The sequence below is a fragment of the Cheilinus undulatus genome, linkage group 24 (genome assembly GCF_018320785.1).
Source record: "Cheilinus undulatus linkage group 24, ASM1832078v1, whole genome shotgun sequence".
NCBI lineage: Eukaryota > Metazoa > Chordata > Actinopteri > Labriformes > Labridae > Cheilinus > Cheilinus undulatus.
In genome coordinates, this window is record NC_054888.1 from 1,237,435 (window position 1) to 1,251,792 (window position 14,358).

A 14,358-nucleotide genomic window follows, 5' to 3' on the forward strand; every position below is an offset into this window, starting at 1 on the left:
GTTCCTAAAATTTCTTGGCAAATTCTCCCAATATAAAAACAAATTCCCGCCTAAAACTCCTTATCAAATTCCAAAGAATACCATTTATTTTTTCCTCTCCAATTCCCAAACGTATTCCCCGAACATCTCCCCAAAGTTTAAAATTTCTCCCAAAACATCCAGTGAAACTCAGAAGTATCACACTTCTTTATCCCACTGAAAACTTCCATAAATAAGCCCTAAAATTTCCATGAAAATTCCTGAAAAATTCAAGGCAAATTCTCCTAATTTAAAAGGAAATACCCACTTAAAACTCCTTATCAAATTCCCAAGAATTACATTTACTTTCCCCCCTCAAAGTTCCCCAAAAATTTGTTTGAAAAATTTCAAGCAAATCCCACAAAATAATCAAATTCCTTAAAAGTTCCATGTAAATTCCCTAAAATTTCCATGTAAATTCTCTAAAATTTCCATGTAAATTCCCTAAAATTTCCGTGTAAATTCCCAAAAGTTTCCACATTAATTCCCTAAAGTTTCCATGTAAATTCCTGAACAATTCAGAGCAAAAAAACCCAAAAGCATTCAACTAAAGCCGTCTGTAAGACCTGAACATTCATTGTCATCCTCCTTACTAAATCCACAGAAACAGCGTGGAGTGTGGATGAAATCCTACTAACCTGTGGATATACACGCAGCCCTGGCCTCAAAAATCTACTCAGGGAAAATAAAGACAGCATCACACCAGTGCTGAGTTAACCCTTTATTGCTCTGACAGTTGTTGTAAGTTTGCACTGCATACATGATGAGTGGGCCGTACACGGTACCCAGAGGCACGTCTTTAACTGTTTCTGTAGGGCTCCAGATCTCAGAGGAAAGTTCAAACACTAACACCTCAGTAGAAAAGCTCCATCAGCCTGGAGACGCTCAGACCATCCTGAGGTTTGAGGATGGAGCTCAAGCTAAAAGCACCAGCTGATGTTCAACCTGCAGGCTCATCCACACATGACCAGCAGGGTTCTCATGTTCTAGTGTAAATGTAAGACTCTCACTCCAAAACCATCAGCCTGTCCATGTAGATCTGCAGAGTCTCACTCCAAAACCATCAGTCTGTCCATGTAGATCTGCAGAGTCTCACTCCAAAACCATCAGTCTGTCCATGTAGATCTGCAGAGTCTCACTCCAAAACCATCAGTCTGTCCATGTAGATCTGCAGAGTCTCACTCCAAAACCATCAGTCTGTCCATGTAGATCTGCAGAGTCTCACTCCAAAACCATCAGTCTGTCCATGTAGATCTGCAGTCTCAGTCCAAAACCATCAGTCTGTCCATGTAGATCTGCAGAGTCTCACTCCAAAACCATCAGTCTGTCCATGTAGATCTGCAGAGTCTCACTCCAAAACCATCAGTCTGTCCATGTAGATCTGCAGAGTCTCACTCCAAAACCATCAGTCTGTCCATGTAGATCTGCAGTCTCAGTCCAAAACCATCAGTCTGTCCATGTAGATCTGCAGTCTCAGTCCAAAACCATCAGTCTGTCCATGTAGATCTGCAGTCTCAGTCCAAAACCATCAGTCTGTCCATGTAGATCTGCAGAGTCTCAGTCCAAAACCATCAGTCTGTCCATGTAGATCTGCAGAGTCTCACTCCAAAACCATCAGTCTGTCCATGTAGATCTGCAGTCTCACTCCATCAGTCTGTCCATGTAGATCTGCAGTCTCACTCCAAAACCATCAGTCTGTCCATGTAGATCTGCAGTCTCAGTCCAAAACCATCAGTCTGTCCATGTAGATCTGCAGAGTCTCAGTCCAAAACCATCAGTCTGTCCATGTAGATCTGCAGAGTCTCACTCCAAAACCATCAGTCTGTCCATGTAGATCTGCAGAGTCTCACTCCAAAACCATCAGTCTGTCCATGTAGATCTGCAGTCTCAGTCCAAAACCATCAGTCTGTCCATGTAGATCTGCAGTCTCAGTCCAAAACCATCAGTCTGTCCATGTAGATCTGCAGAGTCTCACTCCAAAACCATCAGTCTGTCCATGTAGATCTGCAGTCTCAGTCCAAAACCATCAGTCTGTCCATGTAGATCTGCAGAGTCTCACTCCAAAACCATCAGTCTGTCCATGTAGATCTGCAGTCTCAGTCCAAAACCATCAGTCTGTCCATGTAGATCTGCAGAGTCTCACTCCAAAACCATCAGTCTGTTCATGTAGATCTGCAGTCTCAGTCCAAAACCATCAGTCTGTCCATGTAGATCTGCAGAGTCTCACTCTAAAACCATCAGTCTGTCCATGTAGATCTGCAGTCTCACTCTAAAACCATCAGTCTGTCCATGTAGATCTGCAGTCTCACTCTAAAACCATCAGTCTGTCCATGTAGATCTGCAGTCTAAGTCCAAAACCATCAGTCTGTCCATGTAGATCTGCAGTCTAAGTCCAAAACCATCAGTCTGTCCATGTAGATCTGCAGAGTCTCACTCCAAAACCATCAGTCTGTCCATGTAGATCTGCAGAGTCTCACTCTAAAACCATCAGTCTGTCCATGTAGATCTGCAGAGTCTCACTCCAAAACCATCAGTCTGTCCATGTAGATCTGCAGTCTCAGTCCAAAACCATCAGTCTGTCCATGTAGATCTGCAGTCTCAGTCCAAAACCATCAGTCTGTCCATGTAGATCTGCAGAGTCTCACTCCAAAACCATCAGTCTGTCCATGTAGATCTGCAGTCTCAGTCCAAAACCATCAGTCTGTCCATGTAGATCTGCAGAGTCTCACTCCAAAACCATCAGTCTGTTCATGTAGATCTGCAGTCTCAGTCCAAAACCATCAGTCTGTCCATGTAGATCTGCAGAGTCTCACTCTAAAACCATCAGTCTGTCCATGTAGATCTGCAGTCTCACTCTAAAACCATCAGTCTGTCCATGTAGATCTGCAGTCTCACTCTAAAACCATCAGTCTGTCCATGTAGATCTGCAGTCTAAGTCCAAAACCATCAGTCTGTCCATGTAGATCTGCAGTCTAAGTCCAAAACCATCAGTCTGTCCATGTAGATCTGCAGAGTCTCACTCCAAAACCATCAGTCTGTCCATGTAGATCTGCAGAGTCTCACTCTAAAACCATCAGTCTGTCCATGTAGATCTGCAGAGTCTCACTCCAAAACCATCAGTCTGTCCATGTAGATCTGCAGTCTCACTCCAAAACCATCAGTCTGTCCATGTAGATCTGCAGTCTCAGTCCAAAACCATCTGTCTGTCCATGTAGATCTGCAGTCTCAGTCCAAAACCATCAGTCTGTCCATGTAGATCTGCAGAGTCTCACTCTAAAACCATCAGTCTGTCCATGTAGATCTGCAGTCTAAGTCCAAAACCATCAGTCTGTCCATGTAGATCTGCAGTCTAAGTCCAAAACCATCAGTCTGTCCATGTAGATCTGCAGTCTCAGTCCAAAACCATCCGCCTGTCCATGTAGATCTGCAGTCTCAGTCCAAAACCATCCGCCTGTCCATGTAGATCTGCAGTCTCACTCCAAAACCATCCGCCTGTCCATGTAGATCTGCAGTCTCAGTCCAAAACCATCCGCCTGTCCATGTAGATCTGCAGTCTCAGTCCAAAACCATCCGCCTGTCCATGTAGATCTGCAGTCTCACTCCAAAACCATCCGCCTGTCCATGTAGATCTGCAGTCTCACTCCAAAACCATCCGCCTGTCCATGTAGATCTGCAGTCTAAGTCCAAAACCATCAGTCTGTCCATGTAGATCTGCAGAGTCTCACTCCAAAACCATCAGTCTGTCCATGTAGATCTGCAGTCTCACTCCAAAACCATCAGTCTGTCCATGTAGATCTGCAGTCTCAGTCCAAAACCATCTGTCTGTCCATGTAGATCTGCAGTCTCAGTCCAAAACCATCAGTCTGTCCATGTAGATCTGCAGAGTCTCACTCTAAAACCATCAGTCTGTCCATGTAGATCTGCAGTCTAAGTCCAAAACCATCAGTCTGTCCATGTAGATCTGCAGTCTAAGTCCAAAACCATCAGTCTGTCCATGTAGATCTGCAGTCTCAGTCCAAAACCATCCGCCTGTCCATGTAGATCTGCAGTCTCAGTCCAAAACCATCCGCCTGTCCATGTAGATCTGCAGTCTCACTCCAAAACCATCCGCCTGTCCATGTAGATCTGCAGTCTCAGTCCAAAACCATCCGCCTGTCCATGTAGATCTGCAGTCTCAGTCCAAAACCATCCGCCTGTCCATGTAGATCTGCAGTCTCACTCCAAAACCATCCGCCTGTCCATGTAGATCTGCAGTCTCACTCCAAAACCATCCGCCTGTCCATGTAGATCTGCAGTCTAAGTCCAAAACCATCAGTCTGTCCATGTAGATCTGCAGTCTCACTCCAAAACCATCCGCCTGTCCATGTAGATCTGCAGTCTCACTCTAAAACCATCAGTCTGTCCATGTAGATCTGCAGAAACGTCACTGAGAGGGGAGGATGCTCGTAGACAGCAAAGGTTTAAACAATGATCCTAAAACAGACTTTAAGAATCAAACTCTTCATTTTAGAACAAAATACGTCAGGAGAGGAAATAAATTAGTCAGCATTAAAGCTTCAAAAATACTACAATAAATAATCTAAAAGTTTAAAAACAAAGAAAATTCAATAGAAACCCGTCCAGAGTCAGCAGTGAGCAGTAACAACGACAAACAGCAGATCATTCCAGGGTGGAATCCTGTAGATCATTCCAGGGTGGAATCCTGTAGATCATTCCAGGGTGGAATCCTGTAGATGAAGATGCTTTTATAATATCATTGGTTTAAACTTTAGCAGAGGGTTCAGAGGTCAAAGAGGCGTGTCTTTGATCAGGATGGTCATTATTCTAAACAGAGAGGGTCCTGTAAACTCTGAGTCTGCTAGATGAAGTAGAAAGACTAACTTTTAGAGTTTGACATCAGATTTTGGCCAAAAATGGTCAAATGGATGTGAAGTCTGAGCTGTGAGCTTCAGTGGTAACAGTAGCATTAGCGTGCTACATGTAGCATCCCCTCAGTAGCAGCTGTCCTCTAACCATCGGACCAGCGGCCCGCTCAGACTACGACAGCGTGGGTCTCTGGTCCAGAGGCACACGGACCGGCGGCCCGCTCAGACTACGACAGCGTGGGTCTCTGGTCCAGAGGCAGACTGTCCACCAGGCACTTCAGCTGCTCCTCGCCCAGCTTGATCTTGTCCTCTAGCTTGCGCTGCTCGATGATGAGGGCCGACTTCATCTTGACAAAGTGGCGGTAGTCGTCCAGGCTCTCTGGGTCCAGGTGCTCCTCCATGATGCCGGACACCAGACGCTCACGCCGGTCCAGGTTCTCCTTCAGCTCCTTGGCGTCTTCGTGCTGCCGCATCAGCAGCTTACGCTTCTCAGTCAGGGTTCGCTGAGGAACGACAACAAACACTGTGATAAACGAAGTTCTTCTTTTGTTTTGTTTATGATTATTATTGTTTATTTTGTGTCTTATTTTTGATGTAATCAATCAGATTTATCATTAGACGTTGATTATTTGTGGAATTATTTAATATGCAAATGTATATTATGTGTAAATATGTAACGCATGCTAACAGTTAGCATGCTAACAGTTAGCATCAATATTGAGAACTGCCTGGTACTGGTACCTTCTCCTCCGGCGGGGCCTCGTCCTCCAGGCTGTTGAGGGCGTTCTCCACCCGGGCGAGCCGCCCCGACAGCGACAGCAGCAGGCTCACCACCTTGTCCAGGTCGCCAACGAACATGCGGAACTTGTCGAGCTGGTTGGGCTGACAGAGACGCTGCACGGTGGCCTCCACCTCGCGGCCCAAAGCCTCGTTGTCCTCCACGTCCTCCTGCAGGCTCTGCCGCGCCTCCCGCAGCACCTCCAGCTTCCCCGCCAGGCTGGCGATCAGCTCGTGCTGCAAAGCAACGGAGCAAAAGCATGCCATAAGGAGACAGGAAGTCATCCTGAGGGAGGCAGCTTTTATATGGACAAAAGTATGTGGCCACACCTGTCAGACCCACAGGTGTATAAATCATCCCCTAGACCAGTGGTTCTCAACATGGGGGTCACGAGACACTCAGAGGGTCTCCGGAATATTTTTAAGATTACACAGTTGCCAAATTTTCCCTGCTTTCATCACTTTTACACACAGATTTTGACGATATTGCCACATTTTTGCCACTTTAAAGCCATTTTTTGTCCACTTTAAACCTTTCCACCAAATTTATGCCACTTCCACCTATTAATGCCTCCGTTAACCCATTAATGCCACTATCAACCACTGTTTACGACAATTATTAGCCATTTTAACCACATTTCACCCTTTGCTATGCACATTTTCTGCCACTTTAATCCCGTTTAGGACACTCTTGTATCCCCTTTTACCACTTCTTATGCCAGTTTCTGCCACTTCAACCCATTTCGCCAAAATTTTTTGTTCCTTTTTTGCCACTTCAATCTTGTTTTTGCCACTTTAACCCATTTCGCCAACTTTATTTGCGTATTTTTTGCCACTTTTATCTGATTTTTGCCACTTTAACCCATTTCGCCAGCATTTTCTGTTTATTTTTTTGTCATGTTTATCAAATTTTTTGCCACTTTTATCTAAATTTTGCCACTTTTATCTCATTTTTGCCACTTCAACCCATTTCTGCTACTTTCAGAATCCCATTTCACCTCCTTTTGCCATGTTTAACCCATTTTAATTCTGTTTTAAGGAAAAGGGATTTACATTTTTTGAGAAGGCTGTTTACCACAGCACAAAAGAATAAAAACAATTTTTAAAAATTTGATAAGGGATGTTGTTATCCAGGTTAAATATCAAATATGGTTATCACAGCTTAACTTTTCAATAGACCATGGTTTTGTTGACCTCCATGGGTCCCCAGTTTGGCTGGGTCCCAGTAAGCTCCCCCCGTATGGACGGCCTTGTCTCCACATGACTACTCTATAATATTCATGGCTGTGTTCAGCCACCTGCAGGTCCAGTGGGGGTCCCTGGTCTCTGGCACCTTTATTTTGGGGGTTGCTGGCTGGAGAGGTTGAGAACCCCTGGTCTAGACATGCACTCTCCATTTACAAACATCTGTGATCCTAAATGGGTCACTCTGAAGAGCTCAGTGGGGGCCTCCATATGGATCTGAATACGGTCTCCTTACAGTCCCTTCGGCTGAGTGAGTTCTACCTTTTTACTGGCCAGGTCCACGTCCAGCTCGTCCTCCGAGTCCTGCTCCTCCAGCTGCTCCTGCATGTCCTTCATCTTGATGAGGAGCTCGGCTTTGGGAGCAGACGTGTTGTAGTAGGAGGAACTGGGGACCAGGGAGGATGTGGCTGATACAGACAGGTCCTCCTCCTCCCTCCTGACACATGCACAGGGCAGAAGAAGAAGAAGAAACAGCTGAGCAGGGTTCTGACGCTTCTTCTTTGTGGTAAAAGCAGTTCAAGTTATTACTAGTATGAAAAACTAGTATGAGATTCTATGACACATCTGTCCACTAGAGGGCAGGGTGGTCTGGAGAACAAACCTTAAACCTTCCTCACCTGTCCATGCTCCTGGGGGATGAGGTGGGCAGTCTGGACCCTGCAGAGGCCCTCCTGCGCTGGTGGGCCCCCTCCAGGATCTGCTCCTCTGAGGGGAAGAGTCCCTCCATCAGGTCCATGGTGGTCATCCTGCCACTTTGGTCCAGGATATCCACCAGGGACTTGTCTTTACCCATGATGTCCCTGGCCAGCTCCTCTCTCTTGGCGTCCTCCTCCGAGCTCGTCTCAGCGAGGGGCTCTCGGACCGCCGTCGGAGCCGAGTCCTGGACGGCCCGCTGGCTGTGGGCGGTGAACGGAGACGAGGCGGGGCGCTCTGTGAGGCTGAGGGTGGGGATGTGAGGCAGCAGGTCTAGGACGCTGCAGGTCTCCAGGCTCTGAGGGAGGTAGGCCCGGCCCTGTCGCTCCAAGCTGCTCTCGGTGTGGATGATCTTAACGGGGACTTTCCTGACCGGACTGTTCACGTCCATCTCAGCTGGAGGCTTCAGGTCATCGTCTGACCTGGAAAAATGTCAACATTAGAGCGGATAATAATCTCATCTTCATCTTTTATTTCCTGTCTGGATATTTCTGGTCTTTCTAGAGTTTCTTTTCCCTCGCTGGTGGGATAGCAGCAGTTATTCAGAGTAAATTCTAACAAAGCTGTGTGAGGCGTAAACATCAAACATCTCGCCTCTCTAAACTTGTTTCCCTCCATGCTGAACTTGTTTATCTGCAACGATTATTCAAAGCCTTCCCGGTGAAACAGAAGAGAAAGGCTTACATAACGAGGGGCGCTGAGGAGACCTGAAGCACTCGGTCTAAGCAGCTTACCTCAGCTGTGAGTCCTCCTGCACGAACAAGGCCGGCGGTTTGTCCGTGAGTCTCAGCGGTGCGAACTGAGGCGAGGGAGACCGCGCTCCATCTGCCGGCGTCCAGGAGGAAGACTGGGACATGGAAGACAGCGTCTGCTCCTTCTCCTCCTCCTTGCTCTCCACGATTTCTCCTCTCGAGTCTGCTCTGACGGGGACAGGGGAGCTGGCCAGGGCGGGGCCGCCAAACGCGGCGTGCTGCTTGGTGTCGGAGCCGGGGGTGGCCAGAGGCTGCAGGTCTGCCGGGGCGCCAGGGAGAAATTCCTGGGAGCAGGATGTGGTTTCCGGGCCTAAATGGGACTTGGGCGGCGGCAGGAGGCTCTTAGTTTGTGGAGGCTGGGATGGGAGCTGGGAGCCTGGGCTGGGACTGAGGCCGCGAGGGCCTGTGGGGAGCGCGGTGTGGGAGGGACTGGCAGTGTCTGCTTTGGTCCCGTGGTCAGAGAGGCCTGGGACTTGGCCCTCCGTCCTGGGGACTGACAGGGCAGACTGCAGGCTGTGGTCAGGCTGGTACCGGAGCTTGCTCTCTGACGTTCCTCTGAAAGTCAAATAGAGAGAAAAATCAGTCTAACCTCTGAACAACACGTTCCCTCCACAGTCTAACCCAGAGTCACTCAACCCTGCTCAACCAAAGAGAGCAAGACCCGCAATCTGAGAGGTGAAGAGTGGCAGAAACAGCCTGAAGTAGCAAGAACAGTAAGTTAAAGGTGGCAGAAACAGCCTGAAGTAGCAAGAACAGTAAGTTAAAGGTGGCAGAAACAGCCTGAAGTAGCAAGAACAGTAAGTTAAAGGTGGCAGAAACAGCCTGAAGTAGCAAGAACAGTAAGTTAAAGGTGGCAGAAACAGCCTGAAGTAGCAAGAACAGTAAGTTAAAGGTGGCAGAAACAGCCTGAAGTAGCAAGAACAGTAAGTTAAAGGTGGCAGCAATGGTCAAAAAGCAACAAAATGGGTGAAAATAGGGAGGAAAAGTGGTAAAATTGGTGAAAAGGTAATAAAAAAGTAGTATTTACTGACAAAAGGTAGCTTAGATGGGCGAAAATGGGATAGAAGTGGAAAAAAAATGGTCAAAAAGCAACAAAATGGGTGAAAATGGGGAGGAAATGGGTCAGAGAAAATGAGTTACAAGTAGCAAAAAATGGTCCAACAGTGGCAAAAACATGGCAAAAAAAGAGAGAAAGTGACTAAAATGGGCAAAAACTAGGAAACAAGTGGTATTTAATGGCAAAAGGTAAATGAAGTGGGTGAAAACGGGGAGAAAACCTGGTGGATAAGGGCAAAAAATGGATAAACGTGGTAAAAAAGGGTAAAAGTTGCAAAAAAAAGTTTCAAAAATGGGGAAAAAGTAGTAACATAGTGGTAAATGATGGCAAAAGGTAGCGAATAGAGCCAAAAAAAGGATAAAAGTGGTAAAATTGGGCAAAAAGGTAATAAAAGTGGTATTTAATGACAAAAGGTAGCTTAAATGCTTAAATGGGTGAAAAGTGGTAAAACAGGTGAAAGAGGGCAGAAAGGTTTCTCTCTCTTAGGTTTTCTGGGGGAATAACATTTAAATTCAGACATTAAAGAGCCACAGCTTGAGTTTCACTGCTCTAAACTCTTGACTTGTTCTCTGGAGAGCCTCTCAGCCTCGCGTGAAGCCGTGTCCTGTAATTTCAGACAAGCTTCTCTCGTCTTTGTTGACGTTCCCAGAAGTTAGAAGCTTTTTTTCTGAACAGGAGCTTTCAAACATGACATCTATGAAATTATATTTGAACCGTTTCCCAGAAGAATGCCAAGAGTTGTACTGCTCCTGTTTAACAGGAGGAAATGAGGCATCAACCCGACCTCACCAAACAGCAGCTGTGCAGGAAAACAGGCCTGGATCTGAGCATGCTCACTGACACCAGCCTGACTGGTTCACTCTAAAAGCCAACAGAACAGAAACAACACAGAAGAGACGCTAGACCCTCTTCAGAAATATGAGCTCATTTTTAATTTGATGGCAGCAACACTTCTCAGAAGTGTTTTTAACGCAGTGGCCCCTGAGGGCCCCCATGGGCCCCTGAGGGCCCCTCCAGCCTTGGCCCTTCCTCTCAGACTCTGTTGATGATATTATGGACTGGAGATGGAGGAGATTCAGAGTCTTCAGGAACATTTTTCTGAAATTGTTCCTCAGTTTTTAGACTCAGTTTCTCAGGTTGGTGAACCTCTGCCCATCTTTACTTCTGAGACACCCTGCCTCTCTAAAATGCTCCTTTTATACCCAGTCATGTCACTGACCTGTTGCCAGTTAATGTTATTAGCTGTAAAACGCTCCTCCAGCTGTTTTTCACCAGTAACACTGAACTTTTCCGGTATTTCGTGGCCCCGTCCCAACTTTTCTGAGATGTGTTGTGCAGCTTTGAGGAGACGTTATTCTCAAAATTGTACTGAGTGGACTAAGAAGTTGTTCTCTACTCCAGGAAAGGCCATGAGTCATGACTTATTCATTCAAACAGTCAGACTGATGTTCGCCATGAAACAGGAAGTAGTTTTTCCAGCGTAGAACCGTGAATCTTAGCAGAGTGGATCGGAATGTAATGTAAATAAATCACACACAGAAGTCATTAAGCCACATCCATGTCCAGAAAGGGGTGGAGTCAGACAGCTCATTACCATTTAAAGCCACAGACACAGAAACAGCTGGTTCAGAGGTTTACAGACATGCAGAAATAAAATACTGGAGTGTTTCTACAGCAGGCATGTTTCAGGACCTCTGAGACGATACAAACTGGTCCTTAAGGGTCAAACATGTGACCTTTAAAAGGCAGAGCAAGCACAGCTTTGTCTTGTGAGTTTTGATCCCATGCAGAAAAAGTTCTGTCTTATCAAAAGGTTCTAAAAGTTAAAGTTAAAAGTTCTTATCAGCTCTCTGTGAACTGTAAATTTACATATTTATGGATCAGATTAACCCCATGAAGGCCTGACTCATGCAGAACTTTACTAAGTTGATATCAATCCCCTCCTTTCTCATTCAAACATTGTGCTAAGACTCATGGCTCTATGAGTGTTTTCATGCTCTGGAATACACTTCCTGTTTCCTGGCGAACAAAAAAACGCCATGACTGTTGAAGGGTTTATTATATTAGGATCTGCAGATCGTGTTAGGTTTAGTGACAGAGGTCACTGCTAGCTCAGAGAACGCTCCCTGAGCTCCGCCAACAAAGAAGAAAACGTGCGTTAAGGTCATCATTGAGCTAAGAACGCCATATTAGAACACTGCTCTCAGTTCCTCCAGCAGCTGAAGGATCTCTGACCCACCCTGTAAACCTGGGAGTTGTTTACTGTTGACTTAAACATGATCTCTGACTGATGCAGGTTAGTTTGAGGAGGGAGCTAGAGTTACAGAAGATGAGGTTATCCTTTTAGCTGAAGGAAACTGAGACAGGCTCCCTCTTTGCCCTGGAGTCTCACCACTCCAACAGATTCCACCTTCACATGCTACTCGCCACTGTTCCTGTGTGATGGATGCTCAGAAACCAGCTGTGTTCCCTGTTTTATTAGGTTTCATTTACATGTACACTGGAGGTTACACTCACCTGCTGTGGCCGCTCTGCTGGCTCTGAGGGTCTCTCCATGAAGAGGCATTATTCTGCAAAAACAAAATCAAGAGTGAAAACATCAGAGAGAAGCTCCCTGTTATCTACGGACTCATCTCTACAGGGGTTGGCATTTTTAGCATAAGTCTTAGTCTGTAGTCTGAGCTGTATTGACCAATCAGGGAGCAGCAGGGCCCTCAGGTGTTGACAACAATAAACGCTGTTTGATCGCTGACTTCCTGTTGATGGTGTTCTTCTGATTTATCCGTCCACATAAACAGAAACTAGCTCCAGATAAAAACAACATTTAAAAAACTGCTCTTTTCTGCTGCGTTTCCCACAGAATGACGCAAAACCCTGGGTGGTAGGGGCGGGTCATTCTGGGTGGTAGGGGCGGGTCATTCTGGGTGGTAGGGGCGGGTCATTCTGGGTGGTAGGGGCGGGTCTTTCTGAGTGGTAGGGGCTGATAATTCTGGGTGGTAGGGCTGGGTCATTCTGGGTGGTAGGGGCGGGTCATTTTGGGTGGTAGGGGCGGATCACTCTGGGTGGTAGGGGTGGATCATTCTGGGTGGTAGGGGTGGGACATTCTGGGTGATATCGGAGGATCACTGTGGGTGGTAGGGGCAGGTCATTCTGGGTGGTAGGGGCGGATAATTCTGGGTGGTAGGGGCGGGTCATTCTGGGTGGTAGGGGCAGATAATTCTGGGTGGTAGGGGAGGGTCATTTTGGATGGTAGGGGCGGGACATTCTGAGTGGAAGGGGCGGGTCATTCTGCGTTGTAGGGGCGGGACATTCTGAGTGGTAGGGGCAGATAATTCTTGGTGGTAGGGAAGGGTCATTCTGGGTGGTAGGGGTGGATAATTCTGGGTGGTAGGGGCGGGTCATTCTGGGTGGTAGGGGCGGGTCATTCTGGGTGGTAGGGCTGGACCATTCTGGGTGGTAGGGGCGGGTCATTCTGGATGGAAGGGGCGGGTCATTCTGAGTGGTAGGGGCGGGTCATTCTGGGTGGTAGGGGCAGATAATTCTGGGTGGTAGGGGAGGGTCATTTTGGATGGTAGGGGCGGGTCATTCTGGGTGGTAGGGGCGGGTCATTCTGGGTGGTAGGGGCGGGTCATTCTGGGTGGTAGGGGGGGTCTTTCTGAGTGGTAGGGGCTGATAATTCTGGGTGGTAGGGCTGGGTCATTCTGGGTGGTAGGGCGGGTCATTCTGGGTGGTAGGGCTGGGTCATTCTGGGTGGTAGGGCGGGTCATTCTGGGTGGTAGGGCTGGGTCATTCTGGGTGGTAGGGCTGGGTCATTCTGGGTGGTAGGGCGGGTCATTCTGGGTTGTATCGGCGGGTCATTCTGGGTGGTAGGGCTGGGTCATTCTGGGTGGTAGGGGAGGGTCATTCTGGGTGGTAGGGCGGGTCATTCGTGGTGGTAGTGGCGGGTCATTCTGGGTGGTAGGGCTGGGTCATTCTGGGTGGTAGGGGCGGGTCATTCTGGGTGGTAGGGCGGGTCATTCGTGGTGGTAGTGGCGGGTCATTCTGGGTGGTAGGGCTGGGTCATTCTGGGTGGTAGGGCTGGGTCATTCTGGGTGGTACGGCGGGTCATTCTGGGTGGTAGGGCTGGGTCATTCTGGGTGGTAGGGCTGGGTCATTCTGGGTGGTAGGGGAGGGTCATTCTGGGGGGTTGGGGTGGGTCATTCTGGGTGGTAGGGCTGGGTCATTCTTGGTGGTAGGGCTGGGTCATTCTGGGTGGTAGGGCTGGGTCATTCTGGGTGGTAGGGCTGGGTCATTCTGGGTGGTAGGGCGGGTCATTCTGGGTTGTATCGGCGGGTCATTCTGGGTGGTAGGGCTGGGTCATTCTGGGTGGTAGGGCTGGGTCATTCTGGGTGGTAGGGGCGGGTCATTTTGGGTCAATCTATGTTGATTGTAAATGGCACTGTGTCACTTCTTCTCTTTCAGGTCCTGGGGGGGGTGGGGGTGGTGGTGGTGGTGGTGGTGGTGGTGGTTTGGGGCTTTGCTTTTCTTATGTACGTGGGGGGGGGTGGGGGGGCTCCAAGTAAAAAATAGATGGAAAACACTGATTTTGAGCAGTGGTTCTCAACCTTGGGGTCGGAACCCCATTGGGGGTCGTGAGACACTGACAGGGGGTCTCCAGATGCCTTAAAAACAACTAAGAATATCTTTTAAATTACACTGTTGCCACTTTACACCATTTTTGTCAAATTTTAACCCTTTTTCATGAATTTTTAACACCATTTTGACATTTTAAACTCATATTTTCCATTTAAAGCCCATTTGTGTCAATTTTAAGTCCTTTCCACCATTTTTTTCTGCCATTTTTTGTCACTTCTTAACCAATTCCTGCCACTTTATTTCCACTATTAACCACTTTTTACCCCCCTTTTTGCTCATTTTAACCACAGTTATCCCATTTTTGCCAGTTTATATC

At 47.5% G+C, this 14,358-nt stretch overlaps 1 protein-coding gene across 4 annotated transcripts in view; it reads right to left on the reverse strand.

Moving 5' to 3' along the window:
* Positions 1–1,680: 1,680 nt before the first annotated feature.
* LOC121506154 (protein Shroom2-like) overlaps positions 1,681–14,358 on the reverse strand; it is a 55,980-nt gene continuing 43,302 nt past the window's right edge. For all 4 annotated transcript variants that reach the window (XM_041781778.1, XM_041781779.1, XM_041781781.1 and 1 more), the window contains 6 exons: positions 11,925–11,977; positions 8,333–8,905; positions 7,523–8,020; positions 7,167–7,341; positions 5,625–5,897; positions 1,681–5,386 (listed from right to left, as the gene is read on the reverse strand). In XM_041781778.1, the coding sequence (XP_041637712.1) occupies positions 5,111–5,386; positions 5,625–5,897; positions 7,167–7,341; positions 7,523–8,020; positions 8,333–8,905; positions 11,925–11,977 (1,848 nt within the window). In that variant the 3' untranslated portion in view covers positions 1,681–5,110. The remainder of the gene's footprint in view (positions 5,387–5,624; positions 5,898–7,166; positions 7,342–7,522; positions 8,021–8,332; positions 8,906–11,924; positions 11,978–14,358) is intronic.